This window comes from Oncorhynchus tshawytscha, linkage group LG20 (genome assembly GCF_018296145.1).
Source record: "Oncorhynchus tshawytscha isolate Ot180627B linkage group LG20, Otsh_v2.0, whole genome shotgun sequence".
NCBI lineage: Eukaryota > Metazoa > Chordata > Actinopteri > Salmoniformes > Salmonidae > Oncorhynchus > Oncorhynchus tshawytscha.
In genome coordinates, this window is record NC_056448.1 from 15298223 (window position 1) to 15316921 (window position 18699).

The window sequence follows — 18699 nt, forward strand, 5'->3', positions numbered from 1 at the left end:
TTGCTTTTTCAGTCTGCCGTTAAGTCGCAAGCACCATCTCTCTACTCTTCATTTTCTTTTGGGGGTTTCATTATGTGTATCTCCTCCCCTATCTAGACCAAGTTCAGTCTCTCCTCTGACCTCTAAAACAAAGTCAGACACAAAACCTGGAGAAGGTGTTTATAGCGCAGTCGTTTCATAGCGCAGCGCCCATCCCCGAAGGTCTTGCAACATGCGAGAGGGATATTAACTTTCCAACATTCTTTGATCGTGATGAGCACACAAGCACACGCACAATTCCTTCCTAAATAATGTAGTGTGTAGAGAAAGATAATGGAAGACTGACATAAGACGAACTCTTCAGAAATGGGAGAGTGCACTGTAACTGTTTGTGATTAGAATTATATCAAAGCAATGGGTGGGAAAAGTGTTGAGAATTGTGTGTGAGAGGGAGAGAGAGAGAGAGAGAGAGAGAGAGAGAGAGAGACAGAGAGAGACACTATAGCCAGGGTTGGGGTCAGTTCCAATTCAATTCTTGAATATACTTATGAAGAGGAGAATTTACATTGAATTCAATTATGGAATTGGAATTGAATTAGAATTATACTGCTTGGACTGTCTGGCAATTGAATTGGAATTTTAGAAACATTTCATCTTTGGAATTGAATTGAATTGCAATTCAATATTTGTACATGTCCCAGTTAATGGAATTAATCCACTTAGTATCAAACATTGACTGTAGGATTTTAAAATATATATATTTGAACTTGTATCTCAGAATTCAAAGACGGACTTATAATTTGAATTGAATTTCATTTCATTTACAGGGAGAGGGAATTGAATTTGTGGAATTAATATGCTATACTGCATATTGAGGACCTAGGTACTATACACGTTTGGCTCTAAACAACACTGGTGAATTCATTATAGTCTCACACTGATGATTGATTTGCTCACAGGGATAGAGCCAAGCGTTATCTGGACACACAGGGGTGTGTGATTTGCCCAGAGAGATACGGGTGAGAGTATTTTGGCTCCTGAGGATGCGGAGGGCACAGGCAAAATGGGCCTTAAGTTGATCATTTCATAGGGGAGGGCCCGCTGGCACTCATGACAAGTGAAGTCTTTACTACTCAGGAGCCCCTCGATGGGGGTATTAATCGAATCCCACACAGAACAGAAGGTAGGCCTTGCAACTCATGCCGAGCGCAGACCGAGAAGGAGTGGAGAGGATTGGGGAGAGGGAGAGCAGACAGAACCACATGGAAGAAATTGTTCACCAGAGCAGAGGAAGGGAGGCTGAGAGCTTAATCCAACCTAACAACACAATACAAGGAACATGCAAGAACAGGAACTAACACATTGAGTTCATGAGTTTCAGAGAAGGGAGCAAGAGGAGCGAGAGGAGCGAGAGGAGCGAGAGGAGCGAGAGGAAATTGCACAATACAGTGATACAAAGTAAAATGCAACTCATCAAAAAGTAAATAGGTGAGAGAGAGAGAGAGACAGAGAGAGAGAGAGAGAGAGAGAGAGCGAGAGAGAGCGAGAGAGAGCGAGAGAGAGCGAGAGAGAGCGAGAGAGAGCGAGAGAGAGCGAGCAAAGGAGCGAGAGGAAATTGCACAATACAGATACAAAGTAAAATGCAAGAGAGAGAGAGAGAGAGAGAGAGAGAGAGAGAGAGAGAGAGAGAGAGAGAGAGAGAGAGAGAGAGAGAGAGAGAGAGAGAGAGAGAGAGAGAGAGAGAGAGAGAGAGAGAGAGAGAGAGAGAGAGAGTGAAGTACAGAAGATATGAAGTACAGAAGATAAAGAAAGAAAAGAAAAGGAACGAGACAGTTCTCCAACTAGAGACTTATGGTGGTGCCTGAGGGTTACGGTCGTTAAGTCTACAGCCGCTTCACGGTGAGTCACCACCGTTGACACCAGCTTGACCGCAGAGCCAAAGAGCCTCACATAGAGCCTCCATAGAAGCAGAGCTCAGCCCCACACAGCCTGGGAACAGGCCTGGATTACAGGCTGGCGTAGGAGAGGGAGATGCAAACTCACAAGGCTTTTACAGACCACCCAGAGCGAACCAACTCAACTAAGTAACACTGGAACACCTCTGAAAGCAAAAGCTCTACTTCTGGCATGTTGTTCTCTAGCGTACAGGTGCAGTGTTTCAATATGTTCCACCCTGACCTGTCTTCGCTCCAGGTGAGCCCGGAGGAGGATGTTTGAAGGACCATGCTTCACCACAGGACATCTCTGCTTGACGAGGCAACACTTCACAAAGCCTGAATAGTAGCGGGGGATGACATTACACTGTTCAATCCAAAATTAAGGGTGGTCCAAGGTTGTACCTGAAACGTATTCACAACAGAAATATTCCCATGTACGAACATGGACATAACTACTACGGTATACATGTTGAATTACTAGCTAATAAGCATTTCAGTGGTACCTGTACTTAGATTAGATTCTGACTTGACATGCGAGAGATCAAACACATAGGAGACCTGGATCTCATTAGCCAGGGGCAGTCAGAAAGTAGATGTTCACATTTCAGGACTCAAAGAGAGAGCTTCACTTCTAACCTCTCCCTTGACCCTTACCTCCACTCCTCCATCACCCATAACCCAACCCAATGTGGCCTTCCCCAGGGAGAAGACAGGTCACAGATGAGAAAAGAGAAAGAGAGTGTCCTGTTGGAATGCAGCGGGAGTGGACGATGACCTTGATACGCAAATAGACCATCTTCATTAAAAAGAGGATACATCTTCCCTGAAGATATTTATCATATCAGGGTCCATTGCCAGTGAGGTAGATCGCCTCTGCTTCATTTAATTATCATCATCTATTCAGCGCTATTTTTCATCTAGGCTTTTTTATATATCAAATGGGGCAGAGGTGGGCTGGGAGCTGTCTTTTAGATGCATGTAGGCAATTAAACACCAAGAAATAGCCAAGATTTACATTCGTAACCTTTTCCTAATGCCTGATCTTTCAATGAGAACCATGAAGAACTGGCTATTGATTTAGCACGTGTAATAATGCATTGACATGCAAGTTAATATCATAATGCTGTTGTTACCATGAATATTATCAAGTGCTATGCTGATACATTAGTTCATATTGATATCGTTCAAGTTAAAACGGGCATAAAGTGGGCACTATACCTGTATATCGTGTTTTTATTTTAGCTTTGAAATATCCAAGTCTTACATCAACACTTGTATCATTTCCACCTACCCCATCCTTAATAGGGCATCAAACTCCACTGAAGACATTTAACAAGGAGAAAAGCAGCTCATGATCAGAATTAATCATGAAGTTCATAAAAAATGCAGAATGTCGCTAGACAATGTCAACAGTTAGTCATGATCAGCATTCAACGTACACTCAGGCTGATTGGTCCGGGAGGGCTGCTGTGGAATAACAGACTAAAGCCATCATTATGCTCGGCACAGACAGAACGCCCGGGCCTGGGAGAGGGAAATGTCATTCATGCCGACATCTTCCCTCCCAGCATAGCTGGCGTGGTCCAGCAGCAGCAGCTAGAGCCACAGCCACAGCCTGCCGTTCCAGTCTAGCTGGAGGCCACTCTCTGTGTTCACCAATGGCATGGGCTGTGGACCACCGAAGTGGCGCGTTAGTAATCGACACGAACATGCCGGGAGGTGCAGTGTTCGGGCCTCGGTGCCATCACGCCTCACAATGACCACAATGACACGCTGAAGATCTCCCCCAAAACAATGCAAGGCCAAAACACCCATAGCTCTAAAGCTGGGCTTTTGTCTCATTCTCTCGTGGCAACACAGGCGACAGCTCATACACCTACACCCTCCGCTTAAGCTGCCCTCCACAGCGAAAAGAGCTTGTTTATGACATATTGTCACCATCCTCACAGGGAAAAAAGATGGCAAAACAGACAGACAGAGAGACAGAGGGAGAGAGAGAGAGAGAGAGAGGGGTAATGGGAGAGAAAGAACATAATAGAGGGGACATAGGCTAATTAAGGGAGGCTAGATTAATTAGGCTTAGAGTCTGCCTGCCTCTCATACTCCCACTGTGCTCAGCACCAGACCACCCCCATCAGGTCCCCTTGGCCCAAACACAGCTGTGTTCATATAGATGATTTCGCCATAGTCTAGGACTGATAGGAACGTCAACTGAATAATCTGCTTTCTACTATTTAGAGAGAGGCAGGACCAATTGGAATGTGCATGTTTGTCGCCATGCCTTGGCCTGCACCAGGGGCCATGGGAGCTTTACACCAGGTAGACACATACATCGTAGGCCAATAATCTGAGGAGAAAAACAAGCTAACACTAAATGCACGGCTGTCTGAGCCTACGGGAGACTCAGGAGAATCGAGGAGAAAAACGTCTAGTGCAATACTCTCTCTTCACCAGATGCACTGCCAGAACCCATCATAGGGGCAGGAAATAGATGAAGTCATGACCTCACACACTAAGCACTGAAGGGCTATCACAGGAGGCTGCTGAGGGGAGGACAGCTCATAGTAATTGCTGGAATGGCGTGAATGGAATGGCATCAACCACTTGGAAACCATAAAGCAACCAACTTCAAGTGTTCCAAGGACACTTCAGGTCTCTCGGAAAGTTCTTCTTGAGTCACAAAGCTTCTTCAACAATCCTGCCCCCTCTGTTCCCCCTCTACTGCCAACCCTTAGTAAATGAATTTATTATCAATTCATCAAAACCCAGTTTATGCAAGTGGGAAAAGGGGATACCTAGTCAGCTGCGCAACTGACTGCATTCAACCGAAATGTGTCTTACGTATTTAACCCAACCCCTCTGAATCAGAGAGGTGCGGGGGGGGGGCTGCCTTAATCGATGTCATCAGCGCCTGGGGAGTAGTTGTTGTTGGGGGTTAACTGCCTTGCTCAAGGGCAGAACAGCACATTTTTCCACCTATCTGGCTCAGGGATTCGAATCAGCGACCTTTCGGTTACTGTCCCAAAGCTCTTAACCGCTAGTCTACCTGCAGCTAAGTGCCAGGGAGAGGAAAATGGGCTACTTGGAAAGACTGAATAAAGCCTCCCACTGCATTCAAGATGACACTTTCAATGGCTCTTGGATCACCCTGCATGTTCAAAACAGAGGGAGAAGGCTTTTGAGATGCTGAGTGTTCCATAGGTTAATTTTACTGGTCACAAAGACAGAGAACAGCCAAGCCCCCTCAGCCCTTCCCCATCTAACATTCTTGGTCCACTCCATACTCTCCATGGTAGAGTATGATGGAATGAATATTTATCACATTTCTGGCCAAGATGCTGGGAAAGGTTTAGGAAAAACAAAGTGGAAAAAAGCTGGAGTCTGCTATTTCTGGCCTGATTGACGGCCGGGCTGGAAGCGAATAATTCATTTTGAGGGGGAGGCACAAGTGCCCTTGCACCAGATCCCAGCACAAGTTTATGATAATCCCAATAAATGATGATGCACCGCGCAGTCATTAAAAACTGTGATTGGCACTAAATCAAACAGGCTGCGCCTCTCAGGTCAGTGAGAACTATGTACAGCCTGTCCCTCTCCTCTCTCTCCCTCCGACTATCCATCCATCTCTCTCTCTCTCTCTCTGTCTCCCTTTCTACCTCTGCATCTCTCTGCTCCTCTCTCTGCTCCTCTCTCTGCTCCTCTCCCCTCTCATGTCTCCTTTCCAACTTTTGTTTCAATTGTTGAGTCTTTCAGCTCGTGTATTTCCACCTAACGCCACTTCTCCTATATCGCCTCTTTGAAGTAGAATTAACGAGCAGGTAAACATAATCACTTTGAAACTGTTCATACTTTTTTTGGTTTGTTTCCGTACGTGCAGATATAACAGCCTGAACATTTCTACAAGTGTCTGCTGGTGTTTTTGTGAAACTGGTGATCTAATTCACGCTTCAACTGACAAACAGGTTCAAGCCAACAGTTATAATCTCTACCGTCTACCACATGGATTAATCCACTTTCATCATCTAGAGCGGTCAAAGGTACAAAACATCAATTTGTTAACCTAAATCTGGATAGTCCACTGACTGTTGATTACTGCCCATTATTATGTGCAAATGGAAATAGTGAGCCTTGATTTTTAAACAACAGAAGAAGAAAAGAAAATTGTATTATCAGGCGAATCCGTTAATGTGAAGGTGGATGGTTTATCTCTCTGCTCCGACATGGAAATGCCAGCGTAGCTGCCACTAGGCCACGTCCGTGGGTCAAAACCACAAAGACACCCACACTAGTCACAGTTTCCATTAGCAAATAGGCCTTGTTACCCTCTTGAGTGTGCAAAGACATAACTCAAGGTATTATGACCATAGAGACCTCACTACCCTGTCAAGTGGGAGCCCATCCAGCTCAATTGTGTCAGTGTTGAGAAGGTACGGTAGCAAATCAGAAATGCATTAAATGCATGGGACTGCAAGAGAGGGAGAGAGAGAGAGAGAGAGAGAGAGAGAGAGAGGGAGAGAGAGAGAGAGAGAGAGAGAGACAGAGAGAGAGAGAGAGAGAGAGAGAGAGAGAGAGAGAGACAGAGAGAGAGAGAGAGAGAGAGGGAGAGAGAGAGACAGAGAGAGAGAGAGAGAGAGGGAGAGAGAGAGACAGAGAGAGAGACAGAGAGAGAGAGAGAGAGAGAGAGAGAGGGAGAGAGAGAGAGAGAGAGGGAGAGAGAGAGACAGAGAGAGAGACAGAGAGAGAGAGAGAGAGAGAGAGAGAGAGAGACAGAGAGAGAGACAGAGAGAGAGAGAGAGAGGGAGAGAGAGAGACAGAGAGAGAGACAGAGAGAGAGAGAGAGAGAGAGGGAGAGAGAGAGAGAGAGAGAGACAGAGAGAGAGACAGAGAGAGAGAGAGAGAGAGGGAGAGAGAGAGAGACAGAGAGAGAGAGAGAGAGAGAGAGAGAGAGAGAGAGAGAGAGAGAGAGAGGGAGAGAGAGAGACAGAGAGAGAGACAGAGAGAGAGAGAGAGAGAGAGAGAGAGAGACAGAGAGAGAGAGAGAGGGGGAGAGAGAGAGACAGAGAGAGAGACAGAGAGAGAGAGAGAGAGAGGGAGAGAGAGAGAGAGAGAGAGACAGAGAGAGAGACAGAGAGAGAGAGAGAGAGGGAGAGAGAGAGACAGAGAGAGAGACAGAGAGAGAGAGAGAGAGAGAGAGAGGGAGAGAGAGAGAGAGAGAGAGGGAGAGAGAGAGACAGAGAGAGAGACAGAGAGAGAGAGAGAGAGAGAGACAGAGAGAGAGACAGAGAGAGAGAGAGAGAGGGAGAGAGAGAGACAGAGAGAGAGACAGAGAGAGAGAGAGAGAGAGAGAGGAGAGAGAGACAGAGAGAGAGAGGGAGAGAGAGAGACAGAGAGAGAGACAGAGAGAGAGACAGAGAGAGAGAGAGAGAGAGAGAGAGAGAGGGAGAGATGAAGGTGTATGTGGTGTGGAGTGATTAAAAGCGCAGCTCCCTTTGCACTGATTGCGCTGAATTTTGGAAAGCATCCCACTTTAGATAGGAACGTCCCAGAGCAAAAAGGAACATGTCCACTCATCTTAATAAGACATATAGTAAAGTGAATGGCCTGATGAATGGTCTGAAAAGAGAAAGCAGAAGCCTCATCCTTTCAGAGTCAGACTCTACAAACTCAATACCCTCTACAGACGCTGCCATCAAAGGCTAAACAGCTGCTGGTATTATATCTCAATCACTGGAAATGAAGTAAGATTGATAGGCTATTGCTGCAAAAACAATCAGAACGTACCAAATGACACTGTGAGAGGGGCATTGTGGGATAGTTCCCCCCCTATAGAGGTTGGTGGGTATGGAGCCTTATTGTGAAAATATCCACATACACCCACACAAGTTGGTTACAGATAGCTGCTTCTAACCAGTTGTTGATGTACCATTACTGTAATTTCCGGCCCCTAATGATATACAGTACATGATTAAATACAAGTAAAAAAGGCCTGAGTGGAATTCTGCATTATGTATCCCTTCTTTAATTATCAGCATTATCTATGATCTTCCTCACATTTCAAGAGGCGATCAATGAGTTGGATGGTGGGGCTCTGATCCCTAAGTGTACTTGCTGGCTTCATGGCACAATCAATCCCAAATGAATCCATTGTCGGTTTTGCAAAAAAAAAAAAAACTTTGATTACCTTGCTAATCCTATTGATAAAAGGCACCATTATTTTTCATAGTGAAAGACAGCCTTCGAATATATGACATGTATGCAAGGAGCACCCTCAGGGTCGCTTCATAGGCCACATATCTCTAGAGAATGTGTGTGTGTGTGAGCGTCTCTCTCTCTCTCTCTCCCCCCTCTCTTTCTCCCCCTCTCCCTTTATCTCTCTCGCCACCCTTCTGTTGCTCTCTCTCCCTTCTCTTCCGCTCTCTCTCTTCCTCCCTCCCCCACCCCATCTCTCTCTCTCTCTCTCTTGCACACATCCATGCTAGTCAATGCCTGGGGATGCATGACATTGATGAAAACACAGTTTTTTGCGATGGTAAGAGACTTCAAACGTGTGTCTGAATCTATCCCGTTCCTATGATGTGAAAAAGCTACACACTGGACATGTGAGGATAGAATACTATACCCTTGCAGGGAGAATAGAACTCATCAATTGTGAGTGGCATGCATTTTCCTGCAGTGGAAGGCAGCCAAATGGCATTAGAGTCTATGCAGCAGCAGTAGCAGCAGCAGCAGTACTTGCCATAGAGCAGGAGCCTGACTGGGGCGAATGATAGATAGGTAATTCACAAAAAATAATGTGTGCTTGAAGAAGCATAGGAAAAGGGTGGAAAAAACAAAGATATGAGACCTCTAAGAATAGCCTAGCAGGAGAGCGAAAGGTTTCTTGTATGTGCCCACGTGTGCATATCCTGCACAGGAACTCAAGCAGAGACACACACCTACGTATAGGAGGAAGGTATTTGAACTCTGAAACTGGCTGTATTTACACAGGCAGCCTAATTCTGATGGGGTTTTTCACAAATTGACCAATCAGATCAGCTCTGAAAAATATCTAATGTGAAAAGATCTGATGTGATTGGTCAAAAGACCCATTAGTAGTGGAAAAGATATCAGAATTTGGCTGCCTGTGTAAACGCAGCCACGGTGTGTCTTTCGCCATAAGCAGGAAACCATGGATTTATCTACTGTATATATTCATCAAAAGTGAATCTATGAATAGTAACGTTAGCCTGCGCTAACACAGGCAGCCCATTTCAAAGACCAATTAGTGGAAAAATGGGTCTGTCTGTGTAAATGCCTATGTAAACGCAGCCCAATTGTGTAAAAGCGGCCAAAGTGTGTCAGATCATGATAAATTCAGCACAGCTGGCCTCAATAAGTTACAGACATACTTACTGATCTGAATTGGGCAAAAGGATTTGACATTGGTTTGATAGGATCTGTCCTTTAATTCTGTCTGTTGTTTCCTCTTTTGCCTTGCAGTTTGATCCAGCCACAGAGGAAAACATGCCAATCTGCTGGACTTTGCTTTAAAGACCTCTGATCTGGCAAAAAAAAGAAGCTTTGCGCTGGCGGTGATCACAGGATGGACAGCTGTCTGTGGAGAGCTGTCTTTGTGTATGTGTGGACCCAGCACTGCCAATCTATCTATCTAGTCTGGATGGCTACTGATTTTTCGGCCTGCCTAACTGCCTTTCCTGTCTGTGTGTCAAGTTTCCTACCTTCTATGTATCCTGCCCTTCCAGCTTACCTGGTTTCACCTGTCTCTCTGCCTGTCTCGCTGCCAGTCTACTGTTCTACCTGTCTCTCAGCCTGTCTCGCTGCCAGTCTACTGTTCTACCTGTCTCTCTGCCTGTCTACTGTTCTACCTGTCTCTCTGCCAGTCTACTGTTCTACCTGTCTCTCAGCCTGTCTCGCTGCCAGTCTACTGTTCTACCTGTCTCTCTGCCTGTCTACTGTTCTACCTGTCTCTCTGCCAGTCTACTGTTCTACCTGTCTCGCTGCCAGTCTACTGTTTTACCTGTCTCTCTGCCTGTCTCGCTGCCAGTCTACTGTTCTACCTGTCTCTCTGCCTGTCTCTCTGCCAGTCTACTGTTCTACCTGTCTCTCAGCCTGTCTTGCTGCCAGTCTACTGTTCTACCTGTCTCTCAGCCTGTCTCGCTGCCAGTCTACTGTTCTACCTGTCTCTCTGCCTGTCTACTGTTCTACCTGTCCTCTGCCAGTCTCTGCCAGTCTACTGTTCTACCTGTCTCGCTGCCTGTCTCGCTGCCCTGTTACTGTTCTACCTGTCTCTCAGCCTGTCTACTGTTCTACCTGTCTCTCTGCCTGTCTACTGTTCTACCTGTCTCTCTGCCAGTCTACTGTTCTACCTGCCTCTCTGCCTGTCTACTGTTCTACCTGTCTCTCAGCCTGTCTCGCTGCCAGTCTACTGTTCTACATGTCTCTCTGCCTGTCTACTGTTCTACCTGTCTCTCTGCCAGTCTACTGTTCTACCTGTCTCTCAGCCTGTCTCGCTGCCAGTCTACTGTTCTACCTGTCTCTCTGCCAATCTACTGTTCTACCTGTCTCTCAGCCTGTCTCGCTGCTAGTCTACTGTTCTATCTGTCTCTCTGCCAGTCTACTGTTCTACCTGTCTCTCAGCCTGTCTCGCTGCCAGTCTACTGTTCTACCTGTCTCTCTGCCTGTCTACTGTTCTACCTGTCTCTCTGCCAATCTACTGTTCTACCTGTCTCTCAGCCTGTCTCGCTGCTAGTCTACTGTTCTACCTGTCTCTCTGCCAATCTACTGTTCTACCTGTCTCTCAGCCTGTCTCGCTGCTAGTCTACTGTTCTACCTGTCTCTCTGCCAGTCTACTGTTCTACCTGTCTCTCTGCCTGTCTCGCTGCCAGTCTACTGTTCTACCTGTCTCTCTGCCTGTCTACTGTTCTACCTGTCTCTCTGCCTGTCTCGCTGCCAGCCAACTGCCTGTCTGCCTGTCTCACAACTCTTCAGGCTGCCGTGCCTCCAGCCCAGGATGACTCTAATGGCACTGTCAGCCACAATAACCTGACAAGGTTATTTTTGTCCGGAGGAGAAAAAGTCCTGCACTACTAGTGTAAGCAAACAGCTACATAACTGCATAAACAATTAAAACACATGCAATGAATGCAAAAGCCCAGTGGCTCATCATGTTGTAAAATAAGTCTAGAAGCTTCAATAAAATAAGTTTACGGCTGTGAAAAGTGGATTTTAAAAGGAAATAAAGGGAGAAAATGGTGACCACCAAGCCAGACGGGGAGAAGAGACCAAGAATGGATGTTGTAGAGATAATAAAATGAGGAAGAGGGACAAGGAGAGAAAGCAAATTAGGTAGGGAATATATAAGTGGAGAGTACCAATAAAGATGCACTTGGGTTGCCTTGGGGAAAATGTTAAGGAAGAGAGCAGTCTTTGCTTCTTTTCCAGGTAATCCGATTGCTATATTGGTGATCTAACACCCTCATTAAGCAAGGATCAAAAGGCATTGTGAAAAGCGACGGCACAGAACCGCAGTGTGTAAGAGACAGGATTAGGAGGATGAGAGAGATATTCTCTCACTAACGGTGAGTGTTTGAAGTCCCCCGCATGCCTAATTGTCAACTAAAGACACTACCATCTAAGTTCAGCTTGCCTGCTGAAATGCAGACCAATTTTTTTTGTGGTGTGATGCTGTTCAAGCCATTAACAATCTGACTTAATGATCTTGCTTTTTATGGGAAATAAACATACATTTATCTCAGGAACACTGTGATGTCATAAGACAAATTGATGGGGGTTTTTTGTATCCTGTTAGCAAACACGGTTTTGCTTGTCGCATTTTCAGGCCTGAATAAATATGAGAGTTGTCCAAAAGAAGAAAGGAAAAAATTACCTGAAATTGCAGATGAATATTAGTGTATCCTTTTCCTTTGAACTTGTTGAAGACCCATTTGAGCAATTCCCTACCTTGTAAGAGTAACATATTGCGTAACACAGCATATAAAAAAAGCATATGAGTGTTGCCAAATCACCAAAGTCATAAAATCCACAGCCAGACAGACAAACAAACACACTGTCTTCAAAGGCAATCGTCAGAATACAAAAAGACACTTTTAACAGCATCAGAGCTAAACGGTCACAGTGAACACAGAGAATACGCCTTGAAACACTGATCCAAGACCAGTTTAACCAGACCTGATTGAAGACCATTTACAAGTTATCTGAAGAAAACAACACTTTATAAAATACAGTTCTGAAAATAAACAAACCTTTTTTTGGGGGGGGGGTGACGCAACATAGAGGACAAAACAAACAGTAGGAGCAAATGTAAATGTTTAAATGACGTGAAAAATATGCTTAGCTTCTGTTGAGATTATACTATGTTGTCAAAAACAAGGTGATTCCAAAAGAAAGAGAAGCACTGGACTTTGTCCCACAGTGTGTTTAATCTTTTTGTTTGTCTAATGATTCATTTGTCCAGTGAATTCAAACATTCCCAGTCGCACTCCTTATGGAAGTTTTAGACAATGAATATTTGTAGAAGTACATGTATTGTGATGCATGTGTGTTGTGTGTCTTTGTTTGTATATATGTGTGTGTGTGTGTGTGTGTCTGTTGTACACCTGTAGGTATATGAATGTAAGATGAAGACAGAGAGGCATAGATGGTAAGCTAGTAAGAGGAAGCTGTGTATGCAGTGTTTACCGGCATCCATTGTGAGTCTGGGCTATAATAGTTGTAGGATAAAGTCATCAGTGGAGAGGGAATCTTCTTGCTGTCACAACAGTGTCCATTATCATTCCAAGTGTCTAGGGATGAATCTCCCCACAAACAAAGTGGCTAATTGAAAACAGAATTGAGATAAACACAAACAAAAAATGCCTTTGGCATTTTGGTGGTTATAACTGCACCTAAATAAGCAATAGAATCCACCTCTCAGAATACATGGGGAAAAAACTGTAACTTATCACAAACAAGCTAGTGAAATGATTCGGGATAGGAAATCTAATCGGTTGTACATATTGCATTTCAACACAATGTTACATCAAACAATGTTTTTCCTCTTATTAACAGAGACAAGGGTGTAAGTGAATAGCATAACTCTTCTTTGATCACAATGAAAACTACTCAAGGCAAGGATAGCGACATCCCACAAAGAGCAAACCATTCCTCACCAAAACAAAGCTACAGCCAATCCAAGAGGGGAGATACGGAAATAAAGCCACTGATGTAATATCAATCAAAAGCAGTAAACATTTACCTCAGGTTGCCTCGCTGTGGAAGAGATTTGATTAGGAGGGGTGGCGGATGGTGTGGGTCATACCTCGCATTCCCTGGAGCCTGAGATGGTGTAGGTGCAGGAGCCAGTCCCATTGACAAGCACGTCCATGGCCTCCGAATTGGTGGGCTTGTAGTCCACATAGTACTCCTGCAGTGGGGAACTCAGCGTGCGCTCCGTCTCTCTGGCTTTTTTCCGACGCTTACGAGCTGCGGCCGAGTGCTCCTGCAGCTGCTTGACACTGCTGGGATAGCGCTTCCACGAAACGTAGATCACCAACAGGATCATCACCACTGACAAGAACAGGGCAACGCTCCCCGCCACTATCTTGTGAAAGGACACAGGCTCAAACTGTTCAGGTGGTGGCGCCACAACCGAGGTAACAGCTGGAGACGTAGGGCCTCCTTTGGATCCCTCCCCCCTCTTCCCACCTTGCGTGGGTGGTGTGGGGTAGACTGGGCGGCGCTCTGTCTGGTCTGGGTCATTAGATGGTGTGGGTGGGGCGCTGGCCGTGAGGGGTGTGATATCCCGACACACACTGTGGGTGTCAACAGCATCCATGACCTTCTCTCCCTGCACTTCCTTGGGGGCAGCGCAGATCATGTTGTTCTCCTTGTTCCCCTTGAAGTTCCTCAGCCAGACCACCAGGGGGCAGACCACAGGACCACAGTCCCACACGTTCCCCGCCAGGCTGATGGTGATCAGAGAGATCCAGGCAGACACGGTCTCCTGGGACACGTTGGTCAGCTTGTTGGAATCCAGATTGAGTGTTTGAAGGTTGGGCAAGCATTGGTAGACTGTAGCATCCACCTCTTGCAGATCATTGCCAGACAGGTCCAGCTTCTGCAGGGAGGTCCAGGTCCAGGTTAGGCCCTGGCTCATGGAGCGGATGCGGTTCCACTGCAGGTACAGCGCCCGCAGGTTGTAGAGGCGTGGGAAGTGGGAAAAGTTTATCTTGGAAAACTGGTTGTGCTCCAGGTGCAGCTCGGTCAGCTTCAGCAGGCCTGAGAAGGCGTTGCGTGTGATGCTGCGCAGGCGGTTGTAGCCCAGGTCCAGGAACTCCAGGTTTCTGCAGTCCTGGAACAGACGCACAGGAATGCTTTTCAAGGAGTTGGAGCGCATGTGCAGGCTGAGGAGCTTGCGGAGGCCCTGGAACTGGCCCGGCTGCAGAGACGCCAGTTTGTTGTAAGACAGGTCCAGGTTGCGGAGGTTGGGTACAGGGTGGAAAGTGGTGTTGTGGAGCATTGTGATCTTGTTTGAGCTCAGTATCAGCTCCTTGAGCCTTCGGACGCCTTGGAAGGCCAGTACGTCTACAGAGGCAATGTAGTTGTGGTCTAAGTAGAGCCAGATGAGCTGGTTGAGGCCCACAAACTGTCCAGCTCTGAGACTGACCAGACTGTTGTAGCGTAAGGACAGGCCTTGGCAGCCCCCTGAGAGGTTCTTGGGCACATCGCGAAAACCGCTGGACTCACAGTAGACAATTTTCCCATCGCAGCGACAGCTCTTGGGGCATGGACGCTCGCTGAGGGACGGAGATGCTGCCAGCCACACCTGCATGAGCAGAGGCACCATAAGCCAGCGGCGCCGCATGGCAGAGGCTGCAGGGAGGGACAGAGAGAGAGAGAGAGAGAGAGAGAGAGAGAGAGAGAGAGAGAGAGAGGAAAAAATATTTTTACTGAAAGTGTCTGACAACAACCCATCTGGTTGGAAATGGTGTAGAAAATTGTGGTTTTAATTTGGTTTTAACTGCAATCGACCAGAATTGAGTCTTCCCACAAGCCGCCACAGTGCTTGAGCCAAAACTAGAGATGTCATAAAAGCAAGCTGAAACACAGCAAATGAACATTCAGGAGCTGGCGATTGTGTATACAAATCCAGAGGTGTATCTATTTAGAATCTAGCCACTTCACATTGACCCATAACAGAGCGGTTAAGGGTCTGAGTAAATCATGGTGTTCACTTCCAAAAAGTTTAAACAAAGGAGTCAGCTCTCTAGAAACCCTATGGAATTAAACAACTCTGTGTCCAAACAAAATACATACATGTATACTAACCCTTTAAACGCACATCATTAAATAAGCAAACGCACAGACAAAAAAGGGAATCTGATCATGCTGTGCCGTCTCTTTGGATATCCTGCTACTGCTACTTCGGGTTATAAAACATGTAGAAGAAATACTGCAGATACAGACGGTCGAATCAGTGATGGTGATCATGACAATCGGTCAGTATGAAGATGTAGGATCTTATTTTGAGCCAGCTTTCTACAGCGGGAAATGAATCCTGCAGCAACAGAAAATGTGAATTGTTTTGTGGATTATAATTCATAGACATTTTGGCAGGGGTTGATATATTTTTCTTAAGGGTAACATCAAGTCTGAAATTTCTAAGTGGAAAATACAAACTTCAGAAGCCTTTTTTATACCTCAAATACACTACAAGTTTAACATTTCCAGAAAGTTCTCCTGTAACAGGGGGATAAAAATGAAGATCCAATATCTGTACATGTAGCCTGGTGTGATATCGGTCTTCATCCTTAGGTGAGAGTGAGCTGTTTACATTAAAAGCGCTCCCCTTACAGAGTCACTAACGATCTGTTATTAAGGGTGCATTGATTTTCTCCTGAGGAGTGCATCCATTTCTTATGTGTGTTCTTTTCTCTGGGCTAAACCTCCGTAATGTGATAGGCTGTAAACATCCTCTAATCAAAAGATAGGATGAATGTCTGGTTTAACATAGTCCATAGCTGTGTTTCATTGGTTATCACATGTGTATGTCATGGTGACAGTCCAATCATCCTAGGTTTTGCTCCATGAAAGAAAATGTGACCGTGATGTTGTCTGCATGATAAAGTTTCGAATGTGTCGCAAAACTGAACAAATTATGAGATAGAATGAGACCAAGGAATACAATGCATTTGATGGTACTTGGGCTTCCGTGCAACAAAATGTATGTTCTAAAATTCAGATTTAAATTTTATCATCTCGGGGCGACAGTTTATCAGAATTAATTATTTGACCAATGGAGGCCGAGAAGCATCCTACAGCACGTGAAGAGGTCCATTACCTTACACTATATTTCCATTTTCAGAAATGTTGGTACATTTGCTTTTATTATTTAATTAAATAAATTATATTTTCATAGCATGGGTTGTTTGATGACAGACATGTATTTGTTAAAAATCGATCACTTGATGGTTTCATTTCAGAGAGACAAATAATCATGTTTTTTTTGCAAAATGCTATATATCCACCTCACTCTCAGAGAAACAGGTAGTACTACTAGGTTTTACACACATTCAAATGTAACAAATAACTACATTTTTATTAACAGCAGGCTAAACTGCAACTTCTGTTGAATTTCTACATTTAAAAACATTATTTTTCATTGTATGTATATTGAATTATTATTTGCAGTTGTCACTATGACAATGAACACACCCTGAAAGCACTGAATGGTATTGTGCTACCACCTTATTAATAGCCCTACAGCATGCAGTAGGATGTGGCGATCAGTTGATTGACAGGGGTACTGTAGAACGATAAACTTTCCTCTAGTGTGCCAATCCGGACAAAAAACTTCTTTAATATAACTAAAAAACCCCACTACTGCAATGCTGCCATCTGTAGGATGATAACGAGAGCGCTTTGTTAAGGACGATGTTATGGAAAGGTGTTTGTTCACATCCATCTACGTCAACATTTATAATTGGCTGATGCCATAATCAAGGTCTGGTGAGGTCAGCATAATGCCAGGTTATCTGACAGGAGCCGCTACAATGCGTTCTAAGTAAATTGCCGGGTCTTAATTGCATCTTGAGATTGAGAAAAGGTTTACATTTAAAGTGTGGCCCAACACTCTTAACAAAAAAAAAATCTAATTAGGCAAACCAACATTATGGAAACACAACAATGTTTATTAATTGTAAAATACATTTAATTGCATATTTTTCCCTGTTTTCTGTGTGATACATTATGTGTGGGCAGCTAAAACAAAGTGTGTTTGTCAGATTCAGTGTGCATTTACACATTCTCCTAAAAGAATCGAGTGAGAAGCATGCAACTCTCAAATGTTTTCATGTGCAGCTTTATTAAAATAGATTGTGAGATACATAATTTAGCTTGTACCCTCTTCACTAGGCACCTTCATGCCCTGATTAACACTATGTGTGGTTTAATGAGCGGCCCATGCACTAATGCTTCACTAAGTCATCTTCTTCTCCTTAGCTTCTTATCTAATTCAGAGAAGTTGCCCTCAGAGGTGTCACTCATAAGCTGTGTCTCTATTACCACCTCTCTACCATGCTTCCCTTGTCATTACCATTTGGTTACAATATCATATTGGTTAACTGTCACCTATTAATTCCTAGCACTTTCCCATTATCACTTCAGTTGTTTATACTACTTTCCCCTTGAACTGCATAGGCTGTTTTTGCCTGTTCCAACCCATACAAGTCAGTCATTCACACTTCTGCACACCCTTGATACACCTTAGCTTTTTATTGTGAATACCATTATCATACTGTGTTAGGACAGACTGTATAAATCCACTTCTGTAACAGAATCACTCAGCTGCTACTACTACAACAGCTACTACTAATACTACTACAACAGCTACTACTACTACTACTACAACAGCTACTACTACTACTATAACTACAACAGCTACTACCAATACTGCTACTGATCCTACTACTACAACAGCTACTACTTCTACTACTGCTACTGCTCCTCCTCCTCCTACTACTACTACAACAGCTACTACTACTACTACTACTACTACTGCTACTGATCCTACTACTACAACAGCTACTACTACTACTACTACTGCTACTACTCCTCCTACTACTACTACTACTACTACTACTACTGCTCCTCCTGCTACTACTACTACTACTACTACTGCTACTCCCCCTACTACTACAACAGCTACTACTACTACTACTACTACTACTACTACAGCTACTACTACTACTACTGCTACGAATACAACAGCTACTACTACTACAACAGCTACTACTACTATTTCTACTACTGCTACTGCTACTGCTCCTACTACTACAACCACAACTACAACAGCTACTACTACCACTACTTTTAGTATTTAGTATTTATTAGGATACCCATTAGCCAATGCAGCAGCTTCTACTCTTGGGTTCCAAACTGGAATAAAACAATTACATCACAACACATGTAAAAGATCAAATGTACAATGCAACGTGTGTGTGCGTATGCGTGTGTCCCTTCATAGCCCGACGTGTGCCGTGAGGTGCTGTTTTATCCGTTTTTTTAAAATCGGATTTTATTTCTCGCTTGAGTTACTTGATGTGGAAGAGAGTTCCATGTAGACATGGCTCTATGCAGTACTGTGAGCTTCCCAGTTTGTTCTGGACTGTCTTGTGGGGTATGTATGGGTGTCTGAGCAGTGTGGTAGCTGTTTGAACAGACAGTTCGCGCTTTCAACATGTCAATACCCCTCACAAAGGCAAGCAGTGATGCAGTCAATCTCTCC

At 44.7% G+C, this 18699-nt stretch overlaps 1 protein-coding gene across 1 annotated transcript in view; it reads right to left on the minus strand.

Annotated features, from left to right (window-relative positions):
* The window catches only part of LOC112219378 (leucine-rich repeat transmembrane neuronal protein 4), a 115798-nt gene that overhangs the window by 81861 nt on the left and 15238 nt on the right, over positions 1-18699 (minus strand). The window contains exon 2 of the mRNA XM_024380568.2: positions 13234-14786. Coding sequence (XP_024236336.1) covers positions 13234-14786 — 1553 coding nt within the window. The remainder of the gene's footprint in view (positions 1-13233; positions 14787-18699) is intronic.